General features: G+C 41.6%; 1 protein-coding gene across 4 annotated transcripts in view; it reads left to right on the forward strand.

Annotated features, from left to right (window-relative positions):
• Positions 1-25274, forward strand: part of KLF7 (Kruppel like factor 7) — a 401896-nt gene that overhangs the window by 304912 nt on the left and 71710 nt on the right. The window contains exons 1-2 of one of the 4 annotated variants that reach the window (XM_045560239.1): positions 7648-7775; positions 9196-9435. The exons of 1 other annotated variant lie outside the window; for it this stretch is intronic. In XM_045560239.1, coding sequence (XP_045416195.1) covers positions 9334-9435 — 102 coding nt within the window. In that variant the 5' untranslated portion in view covers positions 7648-7775; positions 9196-9333. Of the gene's footprint in view, positions 1-7647; positions 7776-8842; positions 9436-25274 lie in introns of those variants that run through there. 2 more of the 4 variants (XM_045560241.1, XM_045560242.1) reach the window with 2 other exon arrangements.

A 25274-nucleotide genomic window follows, 5' to 3' on the forward strand; every position in this document is an offset into this window, starting at 1 on the left:
AGGTATCCCTCACTTAAACGAATGGTCATTGTCAGCAAAGTTTGCAGGACAGAGACTTTCTATCAAATCAATCTTATCCTCCCATTGATTTCCATTACAAAATCTGAGATGCATTCTGCTGTTAAATCCCATTAACCACATACCAAATCCATTGGAAATGGCACTGTTGAAAGAAAAATGATAATATTCTGATAAAACATTGGCAGTGATATTTAATGTATTAATAGTAACACAGTGTTGTATTCAACATGTCACAACAAAAAATGCTCAGGATAAAACATAGCACAGTTTTACAAACGGTGCCTCACATAGCATGAAGGGGAACGATCCCTAAAACATTAGCAGCTTAATTTATCACTAACATCACAATTGTCTGGATATTTATTTCTATCATTATACAGCAAAGTAATTCTTTTTATTATTTAAAAAAAAAAAAAACTTTTCTCATTTCCCACTGGTCTCCTTCCCAAAATCTTTGTCCAGAAACCCTTGAATAGCTTGTGATGCTATTCTTAGATGGAGAAAATCAGCCAATTGGGTTCAGTCATGGCAGCTTATCCCAGTGCTTGCTGGGGGTTCCCCACCTTTGGAGGAACTGGGCATCTGCTAAAAGTAATATTGCAAAGGGAATCAGTGGAGCTGATGAAGGCTGGACTAGACACTTTGAATGTCTTTTCTAACTTCTGAGACATATTTCTACTATCTCAGACATTGATATTGGTAATGTGTCTGTGTTTACCATTTTTATTTTCAACCTAAGTGCTTTGTATAATATATGTTAAAGACTGAATGCTTTACATAATATATGTTGAATGACTGATTGAATTTAAATGATTTTGTTCTTCTTTAGAGGATATTGACACTTTTAAGTGCTAGTACCTCAAGCTAGAAAAGTGACTTACTGATATCAATCTCCATAGGAATCATGTAACACAGGTCATAATGGCATTAAATGGCCAACTTCCTAAGTCTGGGCAGGACATTCTTGACAGTGAACTTTGGCTGAATTCTTGAATTCCTTACCTTTGTCATTATGGTAAGTGAATTTTTGTTAAGCAATAGACCACTTGTTAGAGGGAAGAAGCAAATTGTCTCCCCAGCCACATGCCCATCACCCACAATGATGGGGAAAATCAGCCAATTGGGGTCTGTCAGAGAGGCTTATCCCAGTGCTTGCTGGGGGCTCCCCAGGCCCCCCCTTGCTTATTTTATATGATCCACTGCAATGCAAGATACAACACTCAGGGTTGCTTTGGTATTATATTTAAAAATAAATGTTTTATTAAGCTATAACATACCCACAGAATTCTGAAAAGTTAATGGCAAGATTGGGATGTTTTCTGAAGAAGACCAGAAGGCTACCTGCCAAGAGCTCTTGGTTAATTCACTAAGACCATTGTTTTTAAGCCCATCGTGTCCAGAACCCTCAACATGTTAGTGTCTCAAAATCGACCACATCCAGGGAGTCGTACCCATGCTAATTAAGCTGACAAGGAACACACACATAACTAAATGTCTTTGTAGTAATTGACAATAACAGCTAGCATGGCCACAGTGATCAGGCTCCTGTGGTTGTAACCAGCACATTTTCCCCCTGTGGGCAGAACAAGTGGGAAGCCAAATTATGAGCAGAAAGAGAGCACAGAATGAAAACAAAGGGAGATGTGTGTTCCGAGAATATTTTGTTCAGGATACGAGAAGCCTGCGGAAGCTGCCATTTTTTTTTCCTCAATCATGAAACAGCTCTCAAATGGTCACAGACATGTTCTTCCAAATTCAATCCATGCCTCTCAGGCAGTCTCGTTTACTGCCCTCCACCTCTCTGATACTCTTGTTCAAACTTTCCTCCATTATAGTAAGAATGTGAAGGGAAGCAAAAGTCTTAGTATGTGAAAGTATTTATTAATGATGGGAACATTTATACAAATTAGTCCCCATTCCAACATCCCTTCTTAATAATCTTCTCTCCTGCTCCCATGGTGGCAAATATGTACTATACAATACAAATACATTCAATTCTACTGCAAACAGAAATTACAGATCTTGCAAAAGGCATAACATTTTACAATGTCAATGAAAGTGAGGTTGGTAAAGCCACTGACAAGTGAAGATCTGTAGAGTTAAACTAACAAACAAAGGTAAAACCAACAGGGAAGATGACTATATTGTTGCTTCGGAAGAGAATACTTTGAATACAAAGAATTAATTGAGAACCTTGGGAAAACTGATGAAGCCCATTAACATTTTTACAAAATGACCCTCTTTTTGAATATGCTGTAAAATTCAAATATGAAATAAATCATGTTGCAAGGTATGTATCCCAAGGTTCATGGCTGACATGCCTATAACAAAAGATAGATTAATGAGGTAAACATAACAAATTTATTTAACTAAAGTTTTATGTGACATGGGAGCCTTCAGAAATGAAGACCCCAAAGCCCAGGGAAAACTGTATTTTTATGCTTAGGTTTGATGAAGAATGAACAGTCATGTTGATGTATGATTGGACAAAAAAGGGTAAGACCTAATGATAATAAACCAGGGGAACGTAGCAAGGCCTGGGTGTTCAAATTTTCCCTGGCCTCCAAGTAGGGAGCAGAACACCTATCACATGAGGATCTTCAGGGGAGAAGGAAGGAGGTCAGAAAGTAACGTTTTTAGGTTTTATGTCTTGCGTTGAGGGAGAGGAATTTTAGGTTCTATGACCTGCTTCAAGGGAGAAAAAGGGAACAGGGGAAGGTCTCCCAATCTCCTACAGCTCAAAATGCTCAGTATGCCATGGTACTATACTTTGAGCCCTAACAGGGACTTTACATTTTGTAGAAAAAAATTAAGCCAACAATTTTCTTATTTATTCATTCTACAATCAGCACATAGTTGTACTTACTACATAAATTTTGTTAAATACAGGCAGACCTTGGAGAGATTGCTGAGTTTGGTTCCAGCCCACTGCAATAAAGTGAATATCGCAATAGCGCAAGTCACGTGACTTTTTTGGTTTCCCAGTGCACATAATAGCTATGTTTACATTATACTATAGTCTAATCTAAGTTTGTAATAGCGCCATGTGTAAAAAACATGTACATACCTTAACTTAAAAACACTTTACTGCTAAAAAATGCTAACGATCATCTGAGCCTTGAGTGAATCACAATGTTTTTGCTGGTGGAAGGTCTGGCCTCCATGTTGATGGCTGCTGACCAGTCAGGGTGGTGGTTGCTGCAGCTGTGGAAATTTCTTAAAATAAGACAACAATGAATTCACTGCATCAACTGACTCTTCTTGTCATAAAGGTTGTCTTTGTAGCATACAATGATGTTTGAGAGCATGTTACCCAAAGTACAACTTCTTTCAAAATTAGAGTTAATGTTTTCAGACCCTGCCACTGCTTTATCAACTAAATTTATGTAATATTCTAAATCTTTTGTTGTCATTTCTACAATATTCGTAGCATCTTCACCAGGAGTAGATTCCATCTCAAAAAACTACTTTCTTTGTTCATTCATAAGAAGCAAATCCTCATCCATTTTATCATAAGATTGCAGCAATTTAGTCATATCTTCAGATTCTACTTCTAATTCTAGTTCTCTTGCTATTTCCCCACATCTTCAGTTACTTTCTCTACTGAAGTCTTCAACCCCGTAAGTCACCCGTGAGGGTTGGAATCAACTTCTTCCACATTGCTGTTAATGTTCATATTTTCACTTCCTCCCATGAATTGCAAATGTTCTTATATGGTATCTAGAATGATTAATCCTTTCCAGAAGTTTTCAATTTACTTTGTCCATATCATCAGAAAAATCACTATCTATAGAAATCATAGTCTTATGAAATATATTTCTTCAATAATAAGGCATAAAAGCTGAAATTACTCCTTGATCCATGGGCTGCAGAATGGGGATGTAGTGTTAGCAGTCATGAAAACAACATTTCCACCAGAACTCTTGGGTGACTAGGTACATTATTAATAAGCAGTAATATTTTGAAAGGAATCTTTTTTTTTCTTTCTGAGTAGTAGGTCTCAACAGTAAGTTTAAAATATTCAGTAAACCCTGCTGTAAACAGATGTGCTGTCATTCAGGCTTTATTTTTCCATTTATAGGACACAAGAAGAATAGATGTAGTATAATTCTTAAAGGCCCTAGGACTTTCAAAATTGGCTTCCACTTAAAGTCACCAGCTGCAATAGCCCCTAATGAGAAAGTTGACCTGTCCTTTGAAGTTTTGAAGCCAGGCATTGGCTTCTCCTCTCCAGCTATAAAAGTTCTAGATAGCATCTTCTTCCAATAGAACGCAGTTTCAGCTACACTGATAATCTCGTTAAGTATAGCCACCGTCATCGATTATCTTACCTAGATCTTCTGTATAACTTGCTGCAGCTTCTACATTAGCACTTGCTGCTTTATCTTTCATTTTTATGTTATGGAGATGGTTTCTTTCCTTATACTTCATGAACCAATTTCTGCTACCTTCAAACTTTTCTTCTGCAGCCTCCTCACCTCTCTCAGCCTCCATAAAATTGAAGAGAGTTAGGACCTTGCTCTGGATTAGATTTGGGTTTAAGAGGACATTGTGGATAGTTTGATCTTCTACCCAGACCACTAAAACTTTCTTCATATCAGCATAAGGCTGTTTTGCTTTCTTCTCATTGTGTGTTCACTGGAGTGGCATTTTTAATTTCTTTCAAGAACTTTTCCTTTACATTCACAACTTGGCTAACTGGTGCAAGAGACCTAGATCTTGGCCTATCTCGGTTTTTGACATGCCTCCTTCACTAAGCTTAATCAGTTTTAGATTTTGATTTAAAGTTAGAGATGTGTCACTATTCCTTTCACTTGAACTCTTAGAGGCCATTGTAAGGTTATTAATTGTCCTAATTTCAATATTGTTCTGTCTCAGGGACTAGGGAGCCTGAGGAGAGGGAGAGATGGAGGAACAGCAGGTCGGTGGAACAATCAGAACACACGCAACATTTACTAAGTTTCTTGTCTTATTTGGGCACACTTCGTGGTGCCCCAAAATAACTACAATAGAAACACTAGAGATCACTGATTACAGATCACCATAATAGATATAATGAAAAAGTTTGAAATATTGAGAGAATTGCCAAAATGTGACATAGAGACATGAAGTGAGCACATGTTGTTGGAAAAATAGCACTGTTAGACTTGTTTGATAGAGGGCTGCCACAAACTTTCAATTTGTAAAAATGTAATTTCTATGCAAAACACAATAAAACAAGACATGCTTATATAGGATAGCATAAATGTGTTTTAATAACATTGAGTTTTATTTTCAAATAAAGTCCCAAGCAAACCTTTCTTCACTTATTGCTCTGAAATTTGTTCCCTGTGTTGAGTAGATTTACTCTGAGGAGCCTTTACCTGTGCTAATCAAACTGGGATAATAAGAACTTCCTGTACTAATGAAAGCAGAACTTTTCTGGTGGTAACAGTCTGATGCCTTGATTGTGTTCATTTACATATTAAATTTTTACTATTAATATTTTATTCTTAAAATATTAATATCTTCATTCATTTGTAAGTGGCGGGGGTAAGTTATTATTTACTCTTGGTGTTTCTGTAGGATTACTTCCAAAGGGTGATATTATTAGAAATGAGATCATTGTCTCCCAGGGCAATGATTGTAGAGAAGACATATTTTGGAGTCAGCTTGAAGGCAGACCTGTATTTGAATCTGCTTTTATGACTTAATAGACATATGGTAATCAGCAAATTAGGTGCTTTCTCTGAATTTCAGTATCTGCACCTGTAAAAATGGAGTACTAAGCTCTCTCACAGGACTGCAGTGAAGATCAGATGCAAATATGTGTAAAATGCCAGGTATGAAGAAGGTATTCAGTAAGTGGTAGTTACAATAATGCTGTTTGTTTTTGGTTTGCTGAACTGCCAAAGTTCCCTTGTGATCTTAATTTGATTATTTTGTACATTTGGGTACTTTGCATGTGTTTTGCAATGTGAACCTAGGGTCTCTAGGCTATAAAAACTAGCTAAATATGACTTATATTGAAAATGTACCTTTTGGAATGTCTCGTTGCATAAATCTCTTAGAATGAATCTAAAATATTCTACAAAGCTTTGAAAAAAGATCATGAGATTTGCAAGATTTACTCTGTAAAATTTAGGTTGAATTATTTGTAAGTTGGATGGCTGCATAAATCTCTTAGAATGAATCTAAAGTATTCTACAAAGCTTGGAAAAAAGATCATGAGATTTGCAAGATTTATTTTGTAAAATATAGGTTGAATTATTTGTAAGTTGAACAGCTGATAGTTAAATGGGAAAGTCTCAATGGAAGTACCTCTAGCCCTACCCAAGTAATGTTTATAAACACATCTTGACTAAAACCCAAGAAACTCAGCCTTTCACCATGCAGAGCCCATGGCAGAGTAGTCTTGGGAGTCACATACTCTTGGATTTGAACTTCCGCTTGGCCACTTCCTGGCTGTGTGACTTTAAGCAACTTCCTTAATATTTCTAAGCCTGGGTATCTTCATCCATAAAGTTGGGGATAATAGAAGTATCTACCTTGGGGCTGTCCTTAGGATTAAATGAGACATTGCATATAAAATGTTTATATGTACATACAGCACATTGTAAACACTTAATAAATATTATAAAATCTTCAAACTCAAAAGTTAACATGTATGTCATTTTGTTCAAAAGTGATTATAGTCTAACACAAAAACAAAAAGTAAGTTCACTTGAATTTTAAACACCAAAATTATATGGTTTGGTCTTGCCTTGCTTTTTGCCTCTATAGTTTCCTATATTCAAGTTCCTTTCCTTCCCCCCTTACTCATGAACATGTTTGCTGTCCTAGCATTTCTCAATGGCTCCTGTGTATCACCCCCACCCACCATCAGAATAGCATAGTGGGGTGGAAAAAGGGAGACATTATAACAAATTAGCAAGGGGTTTCCACCTCCACTCCATCTCCAAGATTCTAGTATATTCCCTTATGTGCCCCAATAGTTCAGATATCAGTTTACTTAGCTAAAGTCTAGAGAAAATGATAGCTAACATTTAGTATTCGGCTAATAATGCCTGATACGATGCCAGGTGAGTTAAAAACATTATTTTGACTCGTCTTAACAACTAGACAAGTTAGATATCACTATTCCTGCTTCTGAGACATGTAGGCAGAGGCTCTGACCCAGTAATTTGCTCAGAGTCATGCAGCTAGTTAAGTGGCTGCATCCTTGCACATTTCATGCATCTACATATAGGAAACGCACCAATTATACAGTGAAAGCCATGAATCTGACCAACAGAATTCCAGACACTAACAAGTAAATAAACCAGATTTTTCTCAATCCCTGTAATTCCCGTTTAATTTCCCCCAGCAAATACTGAATTTCAAACTGTGTTCGTTTCATAAGACAGAATCTTTCAAACACTGTGATATCAAGTCCCACATAGTCAATGGGAGGGAAAGGCGAGGAGGGCGATTAAGATGGATGTTTCTTCCATTACTGGTAGACGAAGTTTCTCGTGGCTGCCTAAGTACCGGATTCTGCAATCATTCCAAAAGTAGAAGCTCAGCCCACAGTGCATTTTGGGGAAGCTTGAACCACACTAACCATTTAAGGTCAAGCAAACAATTGGTCAAGCCTAACAACGTGCGTTATGCGGGCTTTTCATCTGAGATAACAGATCTCTACCTACTATCTCTATAACCCAGCTCCAGAAAACAATCGGGTTCCTCTCTCAAAAGTCGCAGCCCTTCACAGACGCCTCGCTGGAAGCCACATGGTGAGACCCACGTAAAGGCCCCCTGGCAAGCTGCCGGCTCCAGCCTGCAACCCCCCCCCTCCCCCCGCCCCGTCTACTTGGGTGCTCTCCATTCTCTTTAACACACATTGGAGCGCTGGCCCTAGCGCCATGGACCCCAGCTGCGCGCCTGACCCCAGCCCGGCCCGCGCGGGGTCGGCGGGAACGCGCGGGGGCGGTGCCGGCGGGGCGGGGCGGGCGCAGGCCGCTCTCCGCGCGCCGTTCCCCTTTGTTCTCGCCCATTGTGTGGCACTTCCTCCACTGCCGCTTCCTCTCTGCGCCCTGGCAGCCTGTGGGGAATTCATGAAGGGGCTTTTGGTGCCTTTTTGTTGCTGTTCTGCTTACTCTGTACGTGAGGACCTTTGCCTTGCGTCTCGCGTTCCCCGCCCCTGCCCGGGCCGGGGGCGGAGTGGAAAGTGTCATTCCTAGCCTGCCCCCGCCCCGACGGCGTCTCCGCCGCTCTCCCGCGCGGTTCCTCCAGGAGGCATCCTAACCCCGCACCCGGGACTGTCACCTCCTGACCGGCCGCGTCCACGCCACTGCGGCGACACGCGACCCCCTCCCCTCCGAGGGGTGCGGGTTCCGGACGCGCGGGGCTCCGCCGGGCACCGAGGGGAGGGTCGGAGGCCAGCGAGCAGCCCGAGCCCTGCCGACCCGGCGTCCCGGGAGCCGTCGTGAGTGTCGCCGCGGCCCTCCCCGTCCCTCGCGCTCGTTCTCGCGCTCCCCAGCCGCCGCGCGGCCGCCTCAGCCCCCTTATATAGCCCTCTAAAAATAGCTCGCCTCGCACCGCCTTGTAAGGCAGCAGGGAGATCCGCCGCGCGCCAATCCGCGCGCGCCGCCGGGGCCAAACCCCGCCCCGGGCCCCGCTCCGCGCTCGCCATTGGTCCTCAGTGACTTCATGAGCCCCCTGTTTACCTTACATGGTCACACGCGGCCTAATGGACGCCCTCCTCCGAGATCCCACGGCTGCGCGTAGAGCCGGGCGGGGGGAGGGAGTTCGGGGAGGGGGAAGAGTAGGAGGAGGAGAAAAGGGGGGGAACTACAAACTAGCAAGGATGGGGTGGGGGGTGGGGAGGGAAGAGAAGGGGGGGAGAGAGAAGCGATCGCGAGAAAAAAAAATGCAACCTCCCAAAATAAAGAGCAAAGATTGCATTAGGAGCGAACAGCGCTGCAGAAATAGATGGCAGCTTCGTGTCAGTGAGTTTGCATCCCCCTTCCTGATCCACGAGCTGGAGTGATTAGAGCCCTGGAAGGGAATTGTTACTCCCGTGGAGAAGTCCCCTTTTCCTGGCAGTCGTCTGCACTGTACACGCTGGATGCCTCTCTCCATCCACCCCACTCACGCTCTCCTCTCTCACCTCCTCTCTCCCTCTCCTGCATTGATTTTTTTTTTGCTTTTTAGTTGACTGAAACAAAACAAAACAAAAGGGCCACTGGATGTCTGCCTTCTTGGGGGGTGAGCCAGACAGACTGACAAACAAACAGACCCAACTGTGCTCGGGGGAGGGTTTCGCCTCCCGTTTTGCCCGGCAGCAGCAGCATGGACGTGTTGGCTAGTTATAGTATATTCCAGGAGCTACAACTTGTCCACGACACCGGCTACTTCTCAGCTTTGCCATCCCTGGAGGAGACCTGGCAGCAGGTGAATGATTTAAATTACTTGTGTAAATCGTGTGGTGGCGGCGGAGACGCAGGGGCTGCGTTGGTGTGGGCTTTGGGCTGAATTTTTGTTTGTTTGTTTGATTTTTTTCCCCCCTTTTTGGCTGTATGTTTTAAAAAATGTTTTCTGAAACAGTCATATGCGCTTACCTCTCCACCCACCCCTAACCTCTTAGTGTGCCGAGCTTGAGCAGCCGGTCCAAGCTGCCTGCGTTCTAGTCACCAACACACATCCTTGCGCACACGTTGTCGGGCTCACTGTCCCCCGTCAGAGACCTGCCGAACTTCTGGGGTTCTGAGGAGCAGGGTGGGAAGGTGGCTTGGGGCTTTATGAGCGATCGCTGACAGGACACAAGGTTCTTACATGCATGAGCCCTACCTGCTTGGTACCTTAAATCAGGTTCATCTATTTCAACTGGTGCTTACGACCGTCAGATGGGGGAGTGGGGGAAGGAGCAAAGCGGAGTGTTTTCTCAGTAATTAGCGAATGTCAATAGAGAATAGGAGCTTGATTTTGAGATTAGAAGCTAGGCAAAAGGGAGAAGAGCCCAGTGACAAAAGATACTCAAGTAGGGCAGGAAGATATATCTGTCTTAGGCTGACAATGCATGGTAGGTTTCCCCAGTGTAATGCCTCCAGAAAGAAAACAACCTCTGTGTGTGTCCTTGTTTCTCTTTTTTGTTTGAGGTCCCTCTCCAGTTAGCACAACCTCGGACAAAGGGTGGTGTGTGCTTCCCTGCCTCTGACTTTGTCTTAGAGGACTAGTTAAGAAACTCCTGGGATGCTGAAGGGCACGGATGTCAAGTTGGCTAGGCGTCCCAGCAAGGATGAAGTCCGGCTGGTGACAAGTTCTCTGGGCTTTGTGAAGTGGAATAAAGAAAGTGCTGGTCAGTGGAAAGTGCTGGGTCTGCTGCGGAAACAGTGTTGTTTTTTTTTTTTTTTTTTCCCAGCAGCAATTAGGAGCTGCTGAGGGGACATTCTGCAGGAAAGATGGTGGGTGGGGGTGGGGGACACGGGTATTTAAAAATTCTACAGTGTGCACCATGGAAAGTCCAAGAAGACAGTCCGGATTTGCACATTGGAAGTGTGAACTTGTACAGTCGGTCCTGGAGAAACCCGCTTGCCCTTGGGGAGGGCTGTGAGAGCTCTGTGTGTGGCTGCTCATGGAACTTCTCTGCTCAGTGACAGGAGCTTGTTAAGGCTAATGAACGGCTGAATTTCCTCTGCCCGGGATCCAAAGCAGGATTTGCCAGCTTGAGGCTGAGATGTAACAGTTGCTGCTCTAGCGAGAGGGGTTTGGCTTTTAATATAAGGAGCCCAGTGGCAAAGCCGATCCTCTGCCTGTACCATTGTTACTAGTTGTTGTTCTCCCCTGATCAGAGGCTGTGAGTTTCCCTGCAGGTATTGGCCTTTGGTGTCTGTGTGCCCATGCATGCATTCCTGTTCAAAGATGCTGGCAGATACTTGTGACTCTGTAAACACACACACAGTTCACACATTTTTAGCATAAGGCATTGCTTCAATGCATCCTTACCCCTATCTTTAACAAGACTATCTCATGCAGGGTCTCACTAGTTCTTTTTCCTCCTTTTATTTCACATGTTCACATGCTAATTAAACCAAAATGTTGCCAGAATTTCATTTTCTGAAATAGCTTTCATTTCACACTGTCAGCCCACTGGTGTAGAATCGGTTGCATATTAACAACTGTCTAGACAGGTTAGGGATGGGAATCTGTTGATTTAGTCAGCCTGCCCAAGGCAGCCCTTGTTTGTGACTAACTGTTAAGCAGTGTTGGAGGGAAGAAAGTTGGCTTTATTTGTTACAACGTTCTCTCCTGATGAATCACACAACTTTGTTTTGGTTCAAGTTTTCACAGTAGTAAAGCCTGATTTGGGGGAAGGCCTCTCCAGGGGAAACCTGCTTTTCTAGATCTGGCTAAACCATCCAGGAGAAACTCTAGATCTGCAAAGGAACATTATTGGTTTGACAATTAGAGAATGTTTTAGATCTATTGTTTCCTAAGAAGCCATCTCTGTTCTTCCTTCTCCCCTCCTCCTCCGCATGCATCTCTTCCCCTCCCCCCCATCAAGGAACCTCTAGCTTAGTTTCTATCTGCAGGCAAAGGGATTTTCACCCCTCAGAATTCCCCCATTTCTTGCCGTAGCCCTCTCCAACTGCAATCACTCTCACCTTGAAACCCCTCACCAAGTTATTTCAGAGGTTTGCTCATACTGAAACACAACTTGCGGAGAAGCACTTATAAACAAGATATCACTCTAAGGAGCTTTATGCTCTGGACTTTATAGTCATAACTGGTTTTCATAAAGGTGACTAAGACCCTACGTTTACACTGATGACAAAACCTCTAACCTCTGTCCTCTCTTTCCTCCCCCTCTCTGAACCCCCTTGCTGTTTCTGAGTGTAAGGAATGGTGATGGTTATATGCAACTGTTAGTTCCAAATCAACCCTCAGATGATGAAATTTTGAGACTTCCTTGCTTAAAAACAGCTCAAGAAGGTTGCTACAAAGAACCCCAGGCAGGAGGAAGTTTCCTGATACTCTGGGGTAATCAGATTTTAGAGGTCAAATGAGGAGTAATTATTAGATGTTCTCTTAAAGTGAACAATGTACCTGGCCTCAGGGAGATAAGCGAAATACGGAAATTCTGATAATCTGATTTGGTTTCTAGAGAAAGAGTGGTTTGGATGATAAACCCGAGAACATCTGTGCATTTGAAAATTGAGGATGGACTATTTGGGGATTTTATTTTAAACTTATGGTATGGGATAATTGTCCTAATAGTGAGCCTATGACAAAGTTGCTGACTGTGACAGGGCCACCTTCTGACATGGAGATCATCATTTTGACATTGGATTTTCAGACACTGATGCCTTAGCCACATAGCTCCAAGTCTAAAATCATTGCTGGTATAATTTTAAAATCCAAATGGACATCCCACATTAACAGCTCTCCATTCCTGGGCTCTGACTGCATACTTAAGCACTTGGCCCAAGTAACATCATCTCTGCCTGTCATATAACTGTAAATTACACTGTGCTTATGTGGTCTATTATTTTATGGAATTCAGCTGACGCACAACTGTTAAGGCTACCAGCCCTGAGCGCTTTGAAAACTTGCAGGAAATTTTCCAAGAGCTGTCTGAGCAAAAGTAGGAAAAAGTCAAGGGTAACACAGAAGCCCGAGTAGCTTATGGGGTACCACTTGATGATGGATTGAAGGGAATCCATTCATGACTTTTGTTGCCAACAGAAATCATGATTTTTTGAGACTCACTGATGACTTGAAAAATAAAAAAGGATTTGATACAATACATACTCTTAGTTATTTTCTTCTAGAAAATGCAAAGACTGAGAATTTTTTTATTTTCTTTATATCTCATCTGCTATTTCATGAGTGCAGGTCAAGTAATGATGTTCTAAGTCTTATTTGGACTTACTTAGCTTCATGTCATTGAGGAGCATGACATGTTTACTTGAAAACTCTTATGGAATTATGGTCGTTGTTAATGCTGATTCATAATTGGCAGATGGGGTCAGTTTCAGGCCTCCTTTTTGCTCGGAGAAAATTTTCCATTGCTACTGGAAACAAATAAATAAATCATAGAACATTCCTCCTTCCTCCCCCATCCCCCCATTGTTTTAAACTAATGGCATACTTGGCTACTGTAAGGACTAAAGTGTCCCCATAACACTGCAATTTCATCTTGGTTTCAGGCACCCTGAAACACTTTTTATGAGGGCCTTTGGTACAAAGCATCTCTGGAGGAAAAGCTACAGAAATGGTTGCATTCCAAGAACAATGTTCTGGTACCAGGGATGGGATTTGGTCTTTGAGCCACATTGCTTCTTTTATGTGATCTTGCCTTTGCACTGCCTTCTACAGGCCTGAACAGCCAGGTGCTGTCTCAGCCAGAAAGACAAAGCAAACTGTGGGGTCCATCCATCTGCAGTTTTGCCTCTGTCCCCAATTTGCAGAAAACCTTGTCATGAATTAGAATTTCTTGGCAACAGCACCACCCAGGGAAATTTGTAGACACAAAGGAGCCTTGCTAGCCACATTGAAAGGATAAAATAGCTGGCTCTTTTTTTTTTGTATGTGATTTGTATGTTTTTCAGTTACTGTAAATCTATTTTTTTATTTGAAACAGTGACTTGGTAGATGAAAAAAAATTAGAACTTCCCCTGTTCTCCAGAGTTTTCTTTATAAGGATGCAATCACTAAATACATGTAGCTTTAAAAATGAAAGCACATGTGAATGCAATCAGTCACACACTTGGCCTTTCTTTAAGAGATTCATTTCAATGTTCTTTTAATAGACACATCTTTGTGTAGATTTGGGGGCTCTCAAACATTCAGTGTACCTGTTTGTAGTTTGGTATTTTAAAGTAAGTGAGCGTTATACTGCAGTTATTTTTACTACATCTGTCCTTAGTAGGGGGAAAAGGAAGTCATCATTCTTTGTTCGTCATGAACCTCCCACCCTTACTCCTTACCCTGAGGAGAATGGGATATTGGGGTCCCATCCATTTAAAAGGCAGAGCAGAAGATGCAGGATGACATCCTTGCTCTGAAATGATTTGTGTATGGGTATATCAGAGACCTGAAGTGTCCAGATGTAGGCTCTTCCTCTCTCCCAGCCCATTCTAAATATAAATGCCAGTGGGGGCTAATTTGCCTCCCCACTTAAATGAGGATAATTTAGAGAGGGTCTTAATGGGGCTTTTACTGGCCATTGTCTTAGGAAACTTCAGATTTTTCTCCCTTCAGAGAATTCTTGTATTTTAACTTTTTGAGTACAACAAGGCATTGCAATCTTTTTAAATCATTCTTTGTGCCTACTGGGGAAAGAAGAACACAGTCTACTCTGGCCAGTCCCTACTGGCTCATGCTGATAGGATAGCTGCTCTGATACCAGACTGGGTGGTAGATGCCCCCTATCTTTGTAGTTTATAGTAGTGTGCGGGCGGGTTTTAATCACCTTTGCTGGACCCCACGACTGGCGAATGCAGAAAATGCCTCTCTGATTCTGGTTCATTCATCAGTTAGCATGTATGTTGGAACTGAGATTTGCTGAAAGTTTAGGACAGCTCCCCAACTTAACTTGAATGGTGCCAGAAGGGTAAAGGGCACAGATTTGGTCCCTTTACAAATCTCTTTGTTCTCCCAAATCAGCTGAGTACTTTCTTAGCATAAACAGGTGGAAATGTTTTAACCCCCAAATGCCAAATCGTACTAAGTACAGTGATTAGAAAACTCTACAACTACTAATGGTGTTAAAGTTGGTGAAACAAGTTACAGTGACTAATCATTAATGTTATATGTAATGTTGACAAGTTAGAAAGCACTTCTCTCTCAGTTACACTGGGTGCTCATTTTAGAATAGCCACATGAGAAACTATCCTTATTCAATCTAAAGTTCCTGAAAAAACAAAGTATTGCTATGACATGCTTTTACTTAAGATTAGTCATGATCTTGCTTCTACCCTACCTTGCCCTTATTTCCTGCTGCTAATTTACAAAATTATTTCTACTGCCTTGAGTCCTTTTGGTTTTCTTCACTTGGTATTGGGTGTGACCCTAAGAACTTAGTCCTGTTAAATATATTATGTCCGTCCCACTCTCCATTAGTGCAGCTTCCAGCTGCTCTATCCACCACATGCTTGACATGTAGATGTCACAGCCAAGCATCCACAGCATGCCTGGGATTTGAGTCTAGAATCAGCCTGCTGGAGTGTGAGTGACTTCTGATTGAGCTGGTAGCTGAACCTAGTCACACCTTGTGGGATTTTCTTTGCTTATATTAAAATATAGAAAATATTTCACAGTAAATACTTCCTTTCTTAAGCACTTGTTATGGACAAAATACTGTGTTTGGCAATGCAGAATTGAATTAGATATAGATTCTGCACTCTGGGAGCTTGACTCTAGTAGGGGAGAGAAGGTAACACAATAGAAAAAGAGTGCCAAAAAAGGAAATACTCAGTTCTGTGAGTGTTTGCAGGCTGACCTATGCCTATCTGTATTTACTCACATTATTATAACCTTGTTTATAAAACATGCTTCAGATTTACTGAGTTCTATTGTGGGCATGCTTTTAGCTAACGGCATGTTGGGGGCTGGATACTTTTAGGGCAGATGAGTATACGATATGAATACACATGTCCATTATGGCCAGGAAACAGCATCCATGTCTGTGCCATTTGGAAATGATTAGAGGTAATTAAAATAATTAATGTAGAGCCATATGTGCTATCTATTTCTAAATATGGGTGTATTGACAATTCCTGAGGGTCACATTGAAAGTCAGGTCCCCAGCCTTGTTCCAAAGCAAGGAACATAGAATCTTAGAATTTCAAATCTTGGAAGGGTCTTGGTTTCTTCACCTCGGAAAGACCAGGGTTGGACTATGTGATTGTTAAAGCCAGATACGGCATTGAACTCTCCAAGGTCACGTAGCTTCTTATTAACACTGATTGTTTCAGGGCCCAAGACACTTTCAGATGCCCAAATCAGTTTGCTTTCTTTCCATGGCACTCTCTGAATGTATTAATACTTTGACTCACTTCTCATTCCTCTCTCTCTTTATCTCTCTCTGTCTTTCTTTCTCATCACCCCCACCCAAAGGAGTCAAGAAAATCACCCTTTTATGTTGAAGAGTACTGGTACATGGCATTTTGGAATTGGCTGAGTCCTAGCCCAAGCTATTCAGTATTTTAGAGAAGGCTTACTTGTGTAATTTAATCCCTTTTCTGCTTTTAATAATGTGTTATGGTAAATTGGAAAATATACACTGCACTGAAAAACAAAACAAAAGCCCCCAATTATAACTCTAGTCTTATAAAAAGTACTACCCCTTAAATAATAACAAATGGAGCAGGATTGTGAAGGGTGCACTGAGGCATATGTGGTAGGGGCTTGGATGGAAGAGAGAACTGGGGTTTTACATAGAAAGCATCAAACGTGAGCTGTGAAATGGCTTTGTTTCTGACACCTCACTGACAAAGGGACTGCATGAAACTGTATCACCAACCCATGTGCCAATTCATGAAAATCTTTTTTTGAGGTCTTTTGAAATTATTGAGAGGGTTGGATGGGCAGTGAGCTTGTAATGTTTTATAGATTTAAACAAAAAGAACTGCATATTGTAATAAGCAATTGGGAAGAAACTCAACCCCCATGAAGTTTTTAAAAAAAGTCTTTTAGGGGCTGGAGGATGAAGCAGGCCTAATGTTCACAACTGTCCCTAGTGAGGAAAGGAAAACATAGGGGCCCTCTTCACTTTTTTGTCCCGGTTACGTTTTTTTACTTCCTACCTCCCTGCAATCTCTGGTAGCTGTGATGGTCAGAATGCTCCCTTGGAACTCATCTCACAGATCCCTTTCACCTCTAGATCTTAGAAGCAGACAGCTCCTTCCCAAATGGAGACTTTTTTTTATTTCTTCAGAGCTATAATCTATGCCTCCAACTCCACCTATTTTCCTGCGCTTCAGGTCCACGTTTTTGAGTTGTAAATATGTAACTGGCAAGAGAGACTTTTAGGCTTATTCCACCCTCACCTCGGCTGAATATGTCCCAAACCCCTAACTCATCCATTTCTTCCATGGAGCACTTCCTTTTCCTGGCTTCTCTATTTCTTTCAATACTGTGACTGTTCTTCTCATGATCTAGGTTTGACACTCCAGTCATCATGGCTACTCTCTTTCCTTTGAATCTAATAAAAAATTAGATTTAAAAAATCTAATTAGCTGACATCTAAAATTAGTTGAAAAATCCCATTGATTTGGCTTCTGTGGTCTTCAATCAATCGGAACCTCTGCCATTGCCCTGGAGCAGCCCCTGTCACCTCCCTGGACTTGTCTTTCTCCTGCCATCACCTGCTTTCAAACTGTCAGTGGCTCCCTGGTACACATAGGATGAGGCCAGACTTCAAAGAGTCAAGGTGTTCCAAGACTAGGCCTACGCAATTTTTATAAGTTTCCCCCCTTTTCGTGTGTAGTAAATGCCATCCATAATCTGTCTTTATTTATGTTGTCTCCTTCAGCCTTTTCCTCTTCTTCCCTCTCCCCTCTTGATTTTCTTTGTCCCAATTCCATCTCTCTCTCTCCCCCACCATCTCTTTATCTCTTCCTGTTGTCTTATTTTTCCAGTTAAGTTGTATGATTTAAAGTACAGTTGATGCATTGCGTTTTGGTAATCATCTTTTAATATATAACCTGCTTCTTAGTTGCACATAGTTATTTGGGGAATATGTTATGACAATGACTTAAGATTTGATGGTCTTTAGCAACAGATGTCAGTCATGGTTGCACCCCAGGCCAATTAAATCAGTATATCTTTGGGAGGGACCCAGGATTCACTGTTTGTAAAGCTTCCAGGTGACTCCAATATGCAGCCAAGGCTTTGAGCCATTAATGATTTGAGGATTAACGTATTTCAGGTGCCTAGTCCTTATGTTGAAATATTTCATTTCTTGTATAACTGGGAATCTCAGCGTACCAGTGGTTTATAATAAAGCAGGACAGAGCTGGTGCATGTGTTTCATCGAGTTCATTGGTCAGTAGCAGCTGCCCAAGTGTCGTTCCATCCTGCTTGTTTTGCTTTCCCTCACCCTGAAGTGTCTAAGGCAGTCCTGTTCGGCTCACATTTCCTGTGACCCACCAGAGGTTTGCTTAACCTGGTCAAATTCCATTTCTGGAAACTTTGTGGTGTTGGGAATTAAATTCCGGCCTTGCCGTGTTTCAAATAATTCATTCTCAGTAGGTCCCTGGCCATGATTTTCCACTGACCTCAGCCTGCTCTGTGGTTTTAAAAGGATGGGTGCTTGCATGCACATCTGTCAGGTGATGCCAGATGGGCATTAGGTAGCAGCTATCCATATTCTTAAATGACCGACCACACTGTTTGGAAGTTGACTCTGTTTATAAAGAATTTCAAAGGAACCATCTTTCTAGTAAAAGGAGCAAAAATAAACCGTGGAAGAATTGCTGCTGAGAACATTCAGGCAAGGAGGCTGCCTCCACACCCTTAGAAGGCTTAGCTCCTGTGGTAATGACCGTGGGCGTGTGGTGATCTTCACAAAGAAGCCTTAGAAATGCCTCTTTTTCAAACTGTGATGTTTGCAAAATTGTATGTACTGTAGCTACATCCTTTCATCTATAAACTGTCTTTGATGGGGGTATGGTTGGCAAGAGAGAACATTAGGATGGGAGCTCAGAGCTCAGGATGGAAGGATGCCTTTTGGGAAGCTCAGCCCAGCTGTGAAAATGACAATTAGCTGTGGAGTAATTGCCCTGCGAGGGAATGCCTGCCTGCTCTTGACCCTACTCTGACCTTCACCTGCCAGAGCAGAGTTAGCAGGAATTCAATGCAGTGGTCATAGTGTTGGTGCTTATTTTTGGAGAGGCTGCAAAATTTGCTCAGCATGCAAAGAAGTGGAAATAGATTCTCCCTACCCTGGACCCCTACCTTTTGGGCTTTTGAGCTTTTTAGTGTGTGTTCATATGGTCACTGTAGCTGCTGTTAGTGGAGTGCAGTCCCTGCCTATGGTGTTGAAGGATGTCTTCTGTGAGGAGACCCGGTGCAGAACTGATTCTCCGGAGCCCTACTGGAGGTGCTGTTCATTGTCAGACTGGAGTCGTCTTTGCTTCTGCCTGCCAAGATTGTTCAGCCCTAGCCTGTGCATTTTTCTCTCTAGCTTAGGTTCTTGCTTTCCTTAACAGGGGCCAAGAGAGGATTTCTTCTGTGATGGGATTTTCACATTTGCCTGTGAGAGTCTAACAAACACCTGTATAGAGCTTTTGTTCTGAAGGGCTTGTGGTGTTTTGCTCATGGTCTCTTGTCATTGGCACATTCTTTCTGTAACTAGGGAGCAGGCAGATATTACAGAATTTCCCATTCAGAGGTGAGAAAATTGGGCATAGGAAGATTAAGCAAGTTGTTTTACGGAGGCTGCAAAGCAAATGAGTTGCAAAACCTGTGGTGGGGTACACTTTCCTCTTCCCTTTCTCCACCTGGCTGTTCTTCCTATCATCAAAATAAGCACCCTAATAATATCTAATATGTATCAAATACTTCCTAAACGTGGTATCATTTGAGCATCTTATATGAGTCATTTCATTTAATTCTCACAGTGACCCTGTGAAATACACATTCTACTTACCCCCATTTTATAGATGGAGACATTGAGGTTGGAGGTATTGAGTGGCTTGCTTAAAGTCACACAACTTGGAAGTGTTTGAGCCAGGATCCAAACTGGGGCAGGCTGCCCAACAATCTCAATTTTTGCATTTATACTGACTCCTGGTTAAGTAGGAGACATTAGAGCAGAAGCCAAAAGAAATGGCCCGGTGATCACTAGACCTGTGTGGATTCCAACAGGTTATTGGTCTGTCTTCTTTCCAGGCCTTGGTTTTCTCATCTGCAAGAAAATCTAGACTATGCTGGATGCTCCTTAAGGTCATGGGGTTTTGTAGTAGACAGATTACATGGAAGCTTTGAAATCAAGCAGAGCTGGAACCTTGAGAAAGTCACCTCTGAGTGGCATTTGTCATCTGTGGAATGGAGTTATTAATTCGTACGTAAGAATTGGCTCTCCAGCCCGGTTTCTGGCACATAGCATCCACTCAACAAGTGCTCTTTCCTTTCTCAACCCCCCCTCCCCGCCCTCAGTAATAGCACAAAGTGGCACAGTGCTCTTTCTCTAAATAGTATCTTTGGTCTCTCGAAGATCTCAGTGAGCCAGGAGTGTCTAAGAAACAATGAATGAGGGAAGGCAGAGTGCTGGGCATTGGATATGGTGTTCCTTTATCCATCCATAGGACAAACTCTCATTAAGTAACTTGTGCTTTAGAACTGGGGAAAGACGAGCAATGCTCACTGCCCCCAGAAACTGGGCCTAGTTTGACATCCGTGGCTTGCTCATGGGAATGTCCAACCTGTTCCCTTTTCTTTCTCTCCAGTCTTACTTATGACTTATTTATCTTAAGTTTTTCCAGCATCCATTTATTTTTTTTTAGGAGCCAGAATTAGGCATATATAACATAATACAGGGCTGGTTACTGCACCTGCCATTTCTGCCTTACCTGATGACTGAGCCTACAGCAGCTTATGAGAGTGAATCAGGTTTTATGAGATCTATAAATATCTCAGATAGGATTTTTATTTCATTTTCCCCCTTCAAATAAGACATAATGGAAGCACTCACATACATAAGGAATATTCTTTCTGTGATAAAATAGGGTGTTTTTGAATTGGCCTCTGAAAAGCAATAATTTGATGTGGTGCTTCATGTTTGGAGTTTTATGGGGGAGGGGAAGAATCGTGCATATGCTGCTATAAACCTCAAAGATTATGTCTTCATATTTAAGATTTAGCCTAGCACCTATGGAGAGATTTATTTCAGAGATGCCAGCTCCATGCGAAGGCTGCATTCGCTCCTTCTGTGGATCGTATATTTGTGTTTTCTTAGATACATAGAAACCAGGGAAGGAAAGTCCCGTTGGCTGGCGAGAAGTGGGCTCTCCAAGGGAACTTTTCCAGTTTTTTGTCTAGTCTGTTTCAGCTGCCCCAAGGGAGGATGTCCTCATCCTCCTCTCTACTTCGCGGACTTTCCTGGGAAGATTTCACACCACTTCATTTATCTCAATGAGATTCCCCCCCCAACCCCCCCCCCCGAATTATACTAAAAAAAAAAAAAAAAAAAAAGATTCTTAAGTTTATTTCCTTAATGTACATTAACCGATACCAGGAATGGAAACGATTTTCCTACTTTGCTCTTTGAGGAGTACCTAGAAGGAAACTTGAACCTATGACTTAAACAAAAAAAAGCATTTTCTAAAACAGATTGTGAGGCAGCTGTTGTCTGTAGAATGGAGATCACAAGCTCTGTTTGCCACATCTTACTCAGGGACATCATGGCAAATGTAACTATAGATTTAACTAATTGTTTTTGAAAAATTGAATGTCTGACTCTGACCACTTAGTTGTTGTCTTTTCTTTTTTAGCACAAGCTACCCCTATATCTTCCCCTAGTTCTCAGTAGCTTTATGTTTAACTAGATGATAATTTAATTTGTTCTTAAAAGAATAAACCATGTGAACTTAGTATACCTGAACCAGAGACATGGCAGAGGACTTTTGCCTTAATGTCATTTAAATTTTTCTGTTTAACATCCTCGCCATGTGTGACATAATCCTAGCACTTTGGCTTTGCTCCATACACTCGCTATTCTGTGCTTATCATCAGATGATGTGAACTCTCCGGTCCTCAGTTTCTTCATGTGTAGTGTGGGGGTAGAGTTAGGAACAGTGAGATTATCACACATACAAACAGGGAGCTCCTACCCTGAACTGGCTTGAAGATGTGTTTTATTTGGCCAGCATGCGAAATAAAATAAAATATTTTAATTTTCTTTTAAATATGAATGCTTTTAAGACGAATCACACACTCTTCAATTAACCTTGGCCCTGCTATTTCCACCTTGCGTCATTTCTGATCTCTGGGAAGGTAAGCACGCACTTAGGTTTGTGACTCTCCCCCCACCCCCAGACTAGCAACTCTTTCAGGCACCTTCCCCTCCAAAATGCTATGTTTGGGGGACAACCTTTATTTCTCTGTCACAATCTCAAACTGGCTTGCTTTCTGCTCTCACCCAGAATCCATTTTCATTTCTTTTTAGGTTTCTCTGCCTTGTTGAGTGTCTTTGTTTGGGATTCTATTTTATAAAGCAATTTCCAAATTGCATCTCACTTTTTCCTAGTCATCCAGGTTCTGTTGTAGATCATCGAAATCTGCGATGGAAAAGACCATCTGGTTCACCCCTCCCCCCGCCCGGGCTGAGCAGTTGCTCTAGAGCATGTTCGTTCCTTATTGGTATTTGCAACATTTTCCAATTTGGAAACCAGCTCTGATTTTCCTGAGCATGCAGCCTCTTCTTGGTCTAAATGGAAGTAAAATGGAATACTACCACACAAAAAAATTTTTTTCATCAGACATCCCCCATTAACAAAAACGATTGCTATTGTCATGGTTTCTTTTGCCACTCCCAGAGACCCAGCTGGCCAGTGGTGGGAAAAACTCCTTTTCATGGAAAAAAAAACATGTAACACGTTTTCTTAGTCTGACATATAAGCATATTGTACAAAATTCCAATAACCACTTCTTCCATTAACTGCTTATTTTTTGTGGGAGTGGATTTTATGTGACTTGTTTCACTGAGGAAGTGATGCTTTTGTGTGAAGAAGTCCAGGGTATTATAATAAAGTACTTTCCTGAGAATCAAGTAATTTGCTTTCTTCCTACCCTTGGCACTCAAATACTGCCAGCAAGGCACTTGGCCTTCAGTTTCCAATGCTTTCAGGATGCTATTCTACATTAGGGATGTTTTTAAAAAATGTATTCTTTTATATTGGCTTCCTTATATTACTAAGGATATCATTTAGGTTGACCAGATGGTGATTTTTAGGGTCATTCTTTTCCTGATTAAAAAAAGCCATTTGTTTGAAAAACTTGATGCTGGGTGTTCTTCCTCCTTTTTTTCCAAGCTCTAATTACCTTTCCTTTCCTTTTCTTTTTTTAAATTTCTGAGTGCTAAGAGAAGGCACAAGGTCATTATTTTGTGTGTATATGTGTGTATGTATACTTTTTGAAAACCAATAACTCTTTATTTTACTGTGTGAATTAGCTACTATTAAAATATTTCTGAAAAATATTTCTAAAAAGAAAAGAAGGAAAGAAGAAAGAAAGGAGGAGGAAAGAAAGAGAAGGAAAGGCACACATTTGATGGATATAGAGTGTCCCTGCATAAACAGTTTACCCTGCAAAGAAGCAGAATGCAAACCAAGTTGTCCCTGTACCCAGGATGCGCCTGCCTCCTTTTTCCTCTGGCTTGTGCATCCACGAGCTCTTTTTTATGCTCCCTGTGAAGGGACTAGGATTTTACAAATATCGGAACTTGGGCAGCACCGGATACCTCATTCCAATCCCTCCTGCTCCCCTTCAGTTTGCAGATAACCTGCCTGAGCTTTAGAGATCATTTTTTAAGTCCAAGCCAGTATTTGACCCTCAAGAATTGTGGGCCCCTTTTCAATATTTTAAACACATTCCTATGTTAACGCAATGCGGGGTACCCCATGGCTAAGAGTGTGCTTCTCAAAGGGTGGGCTGCACTCCATGAGGCTTCATGAGCACAGTGTTAAATAACACAGAATCACCTGGGCAGGCAGTTTTATTCCCTTTTCAGTTTGCCTTCAATCCTTCTAACTCAAGGAGAAAGAGTCAGCTTTGTTGTAGTATGTCTTTAACACTTTGCTAAGGTTTGGTAATCCTCTCCTTTCTCCCTTCCTCCCTTCCCTTCTTTTTTCCCCTCCTTCCTTCCCTCTTTCCTTCTTTCTACTTTTTTTTTAAATAAAGAGAACATGTCTCATACTCAAAGCTCTTGACAGGCAAACATCCAGTTAAAAGTACATAATATTGTTTCCGTTTTGTTTTTTATTTTTATGATTATTTTCTATTAATGGGCATTCACAGGAAAATAATTTTAAAACATATGCAGCCTTAATATGTAATGCCTTAGTGAGGCAATTCGAACACGAAAATAATAGGGAAATGATTGTACAGATGAAATGCTGATTTGGTAAAAATCTGTGAAGGTGAAATGATATTGAAGTTTGAGAAATACTGATATAGAAAATTCAAGGGATTCAGCATCAGAAAACCTAGAATTTAGTCCTCACTTTGTAAGTATAAACCAGGGCAAATTATTAAATTCTGCTTTCCCATCTGAAATGTGTGGGGATTATAATAATAGGATTGTTATAATCAAATGATGTATGGATGTGCGAGTGTTTTGTAAACTGTCACATGTTATTGTTTTCCATTCTGTGGTAGGGGAGGCTTTCGTTTCAAGCCTTACACTATCACTTCTTTTTGATATTTTCTTTTTTATTTCTATTCAGTTTTCTAAGCAGAAACTTGGTAGCTTCTTATTTGTTCAAATGGGGCTATTACTTGTGCCTTAATTATGGCACTTTCAAAAATTTCCTACTGGTTGTCTAAATGGTTATATAAAACTTTCTCATTTCTTTTGTGTGGGTTCATGTGTTCACATTAAATTTTGAGAAAGTAAACATAGTCTGTGGAATATAGTGTATTAGAACTATTGGATAATTATGATACATTTATCTTAATTTATTATTAGAGTACATTTTTAATAATTAAAATATTTTACCACACCCGTGACACAATTGTATGCCTGTGTGTGTGTGTGTGTGTGTGTGTGTGTGTGTGTGTGTGAGGTGACACCAAGAGATGAAGGAAATCTGGGTTTGGGTAGAACTGAGAACCTGGAGACCTTTTGCTTCTGGAAGTGGAAGTTTATGTGGTTAAAATGACTCATTAACAGTGCACTGTCACATGTCATTAGATGAAAAGAAGATGGGGACTTACCTGGATAGGAAGTCCTAGACTTACCAGAACCTCTAGGTCTGACTTTCAGGGAAACCTGCCAGTTTATGTCACACTGGGGTTGGAGTGACAGAGCAGCTCTGGGACATGAAATCTTTTCCCAGCCTGAAATAGCCTTGGTAGAGGGTAACTTAAGATGGGAACTCTCTGACACGAAGACCACGTTGACTGTGTTGGCCAAACCCTATGAACTCTTCGACCGAATATGCTCAGATTTACATACTACTTAAGACAGGAGCCATATTGGCCAGGATTTGGCAGCCCAGGTGTCAGGTGCAAAGGTACGCTCTCATTCTGTCTCACCTGGAGCACTGGTTGAAATGAAGGCACATCTG

The sequence above is a fragment of the Lemur catta genome, chromosome 8 (assembly GCF_020740605.2).
Source record: "Lemur catta isolate mLemCat1 chromosome 8, mLemCat1.pri, whole genome shotgun sequence".
NCBI lineage: Eukaryota > Metazoa > Chordata > Mammalia > Primates > Lemuridae > Lemur > Lemur catta.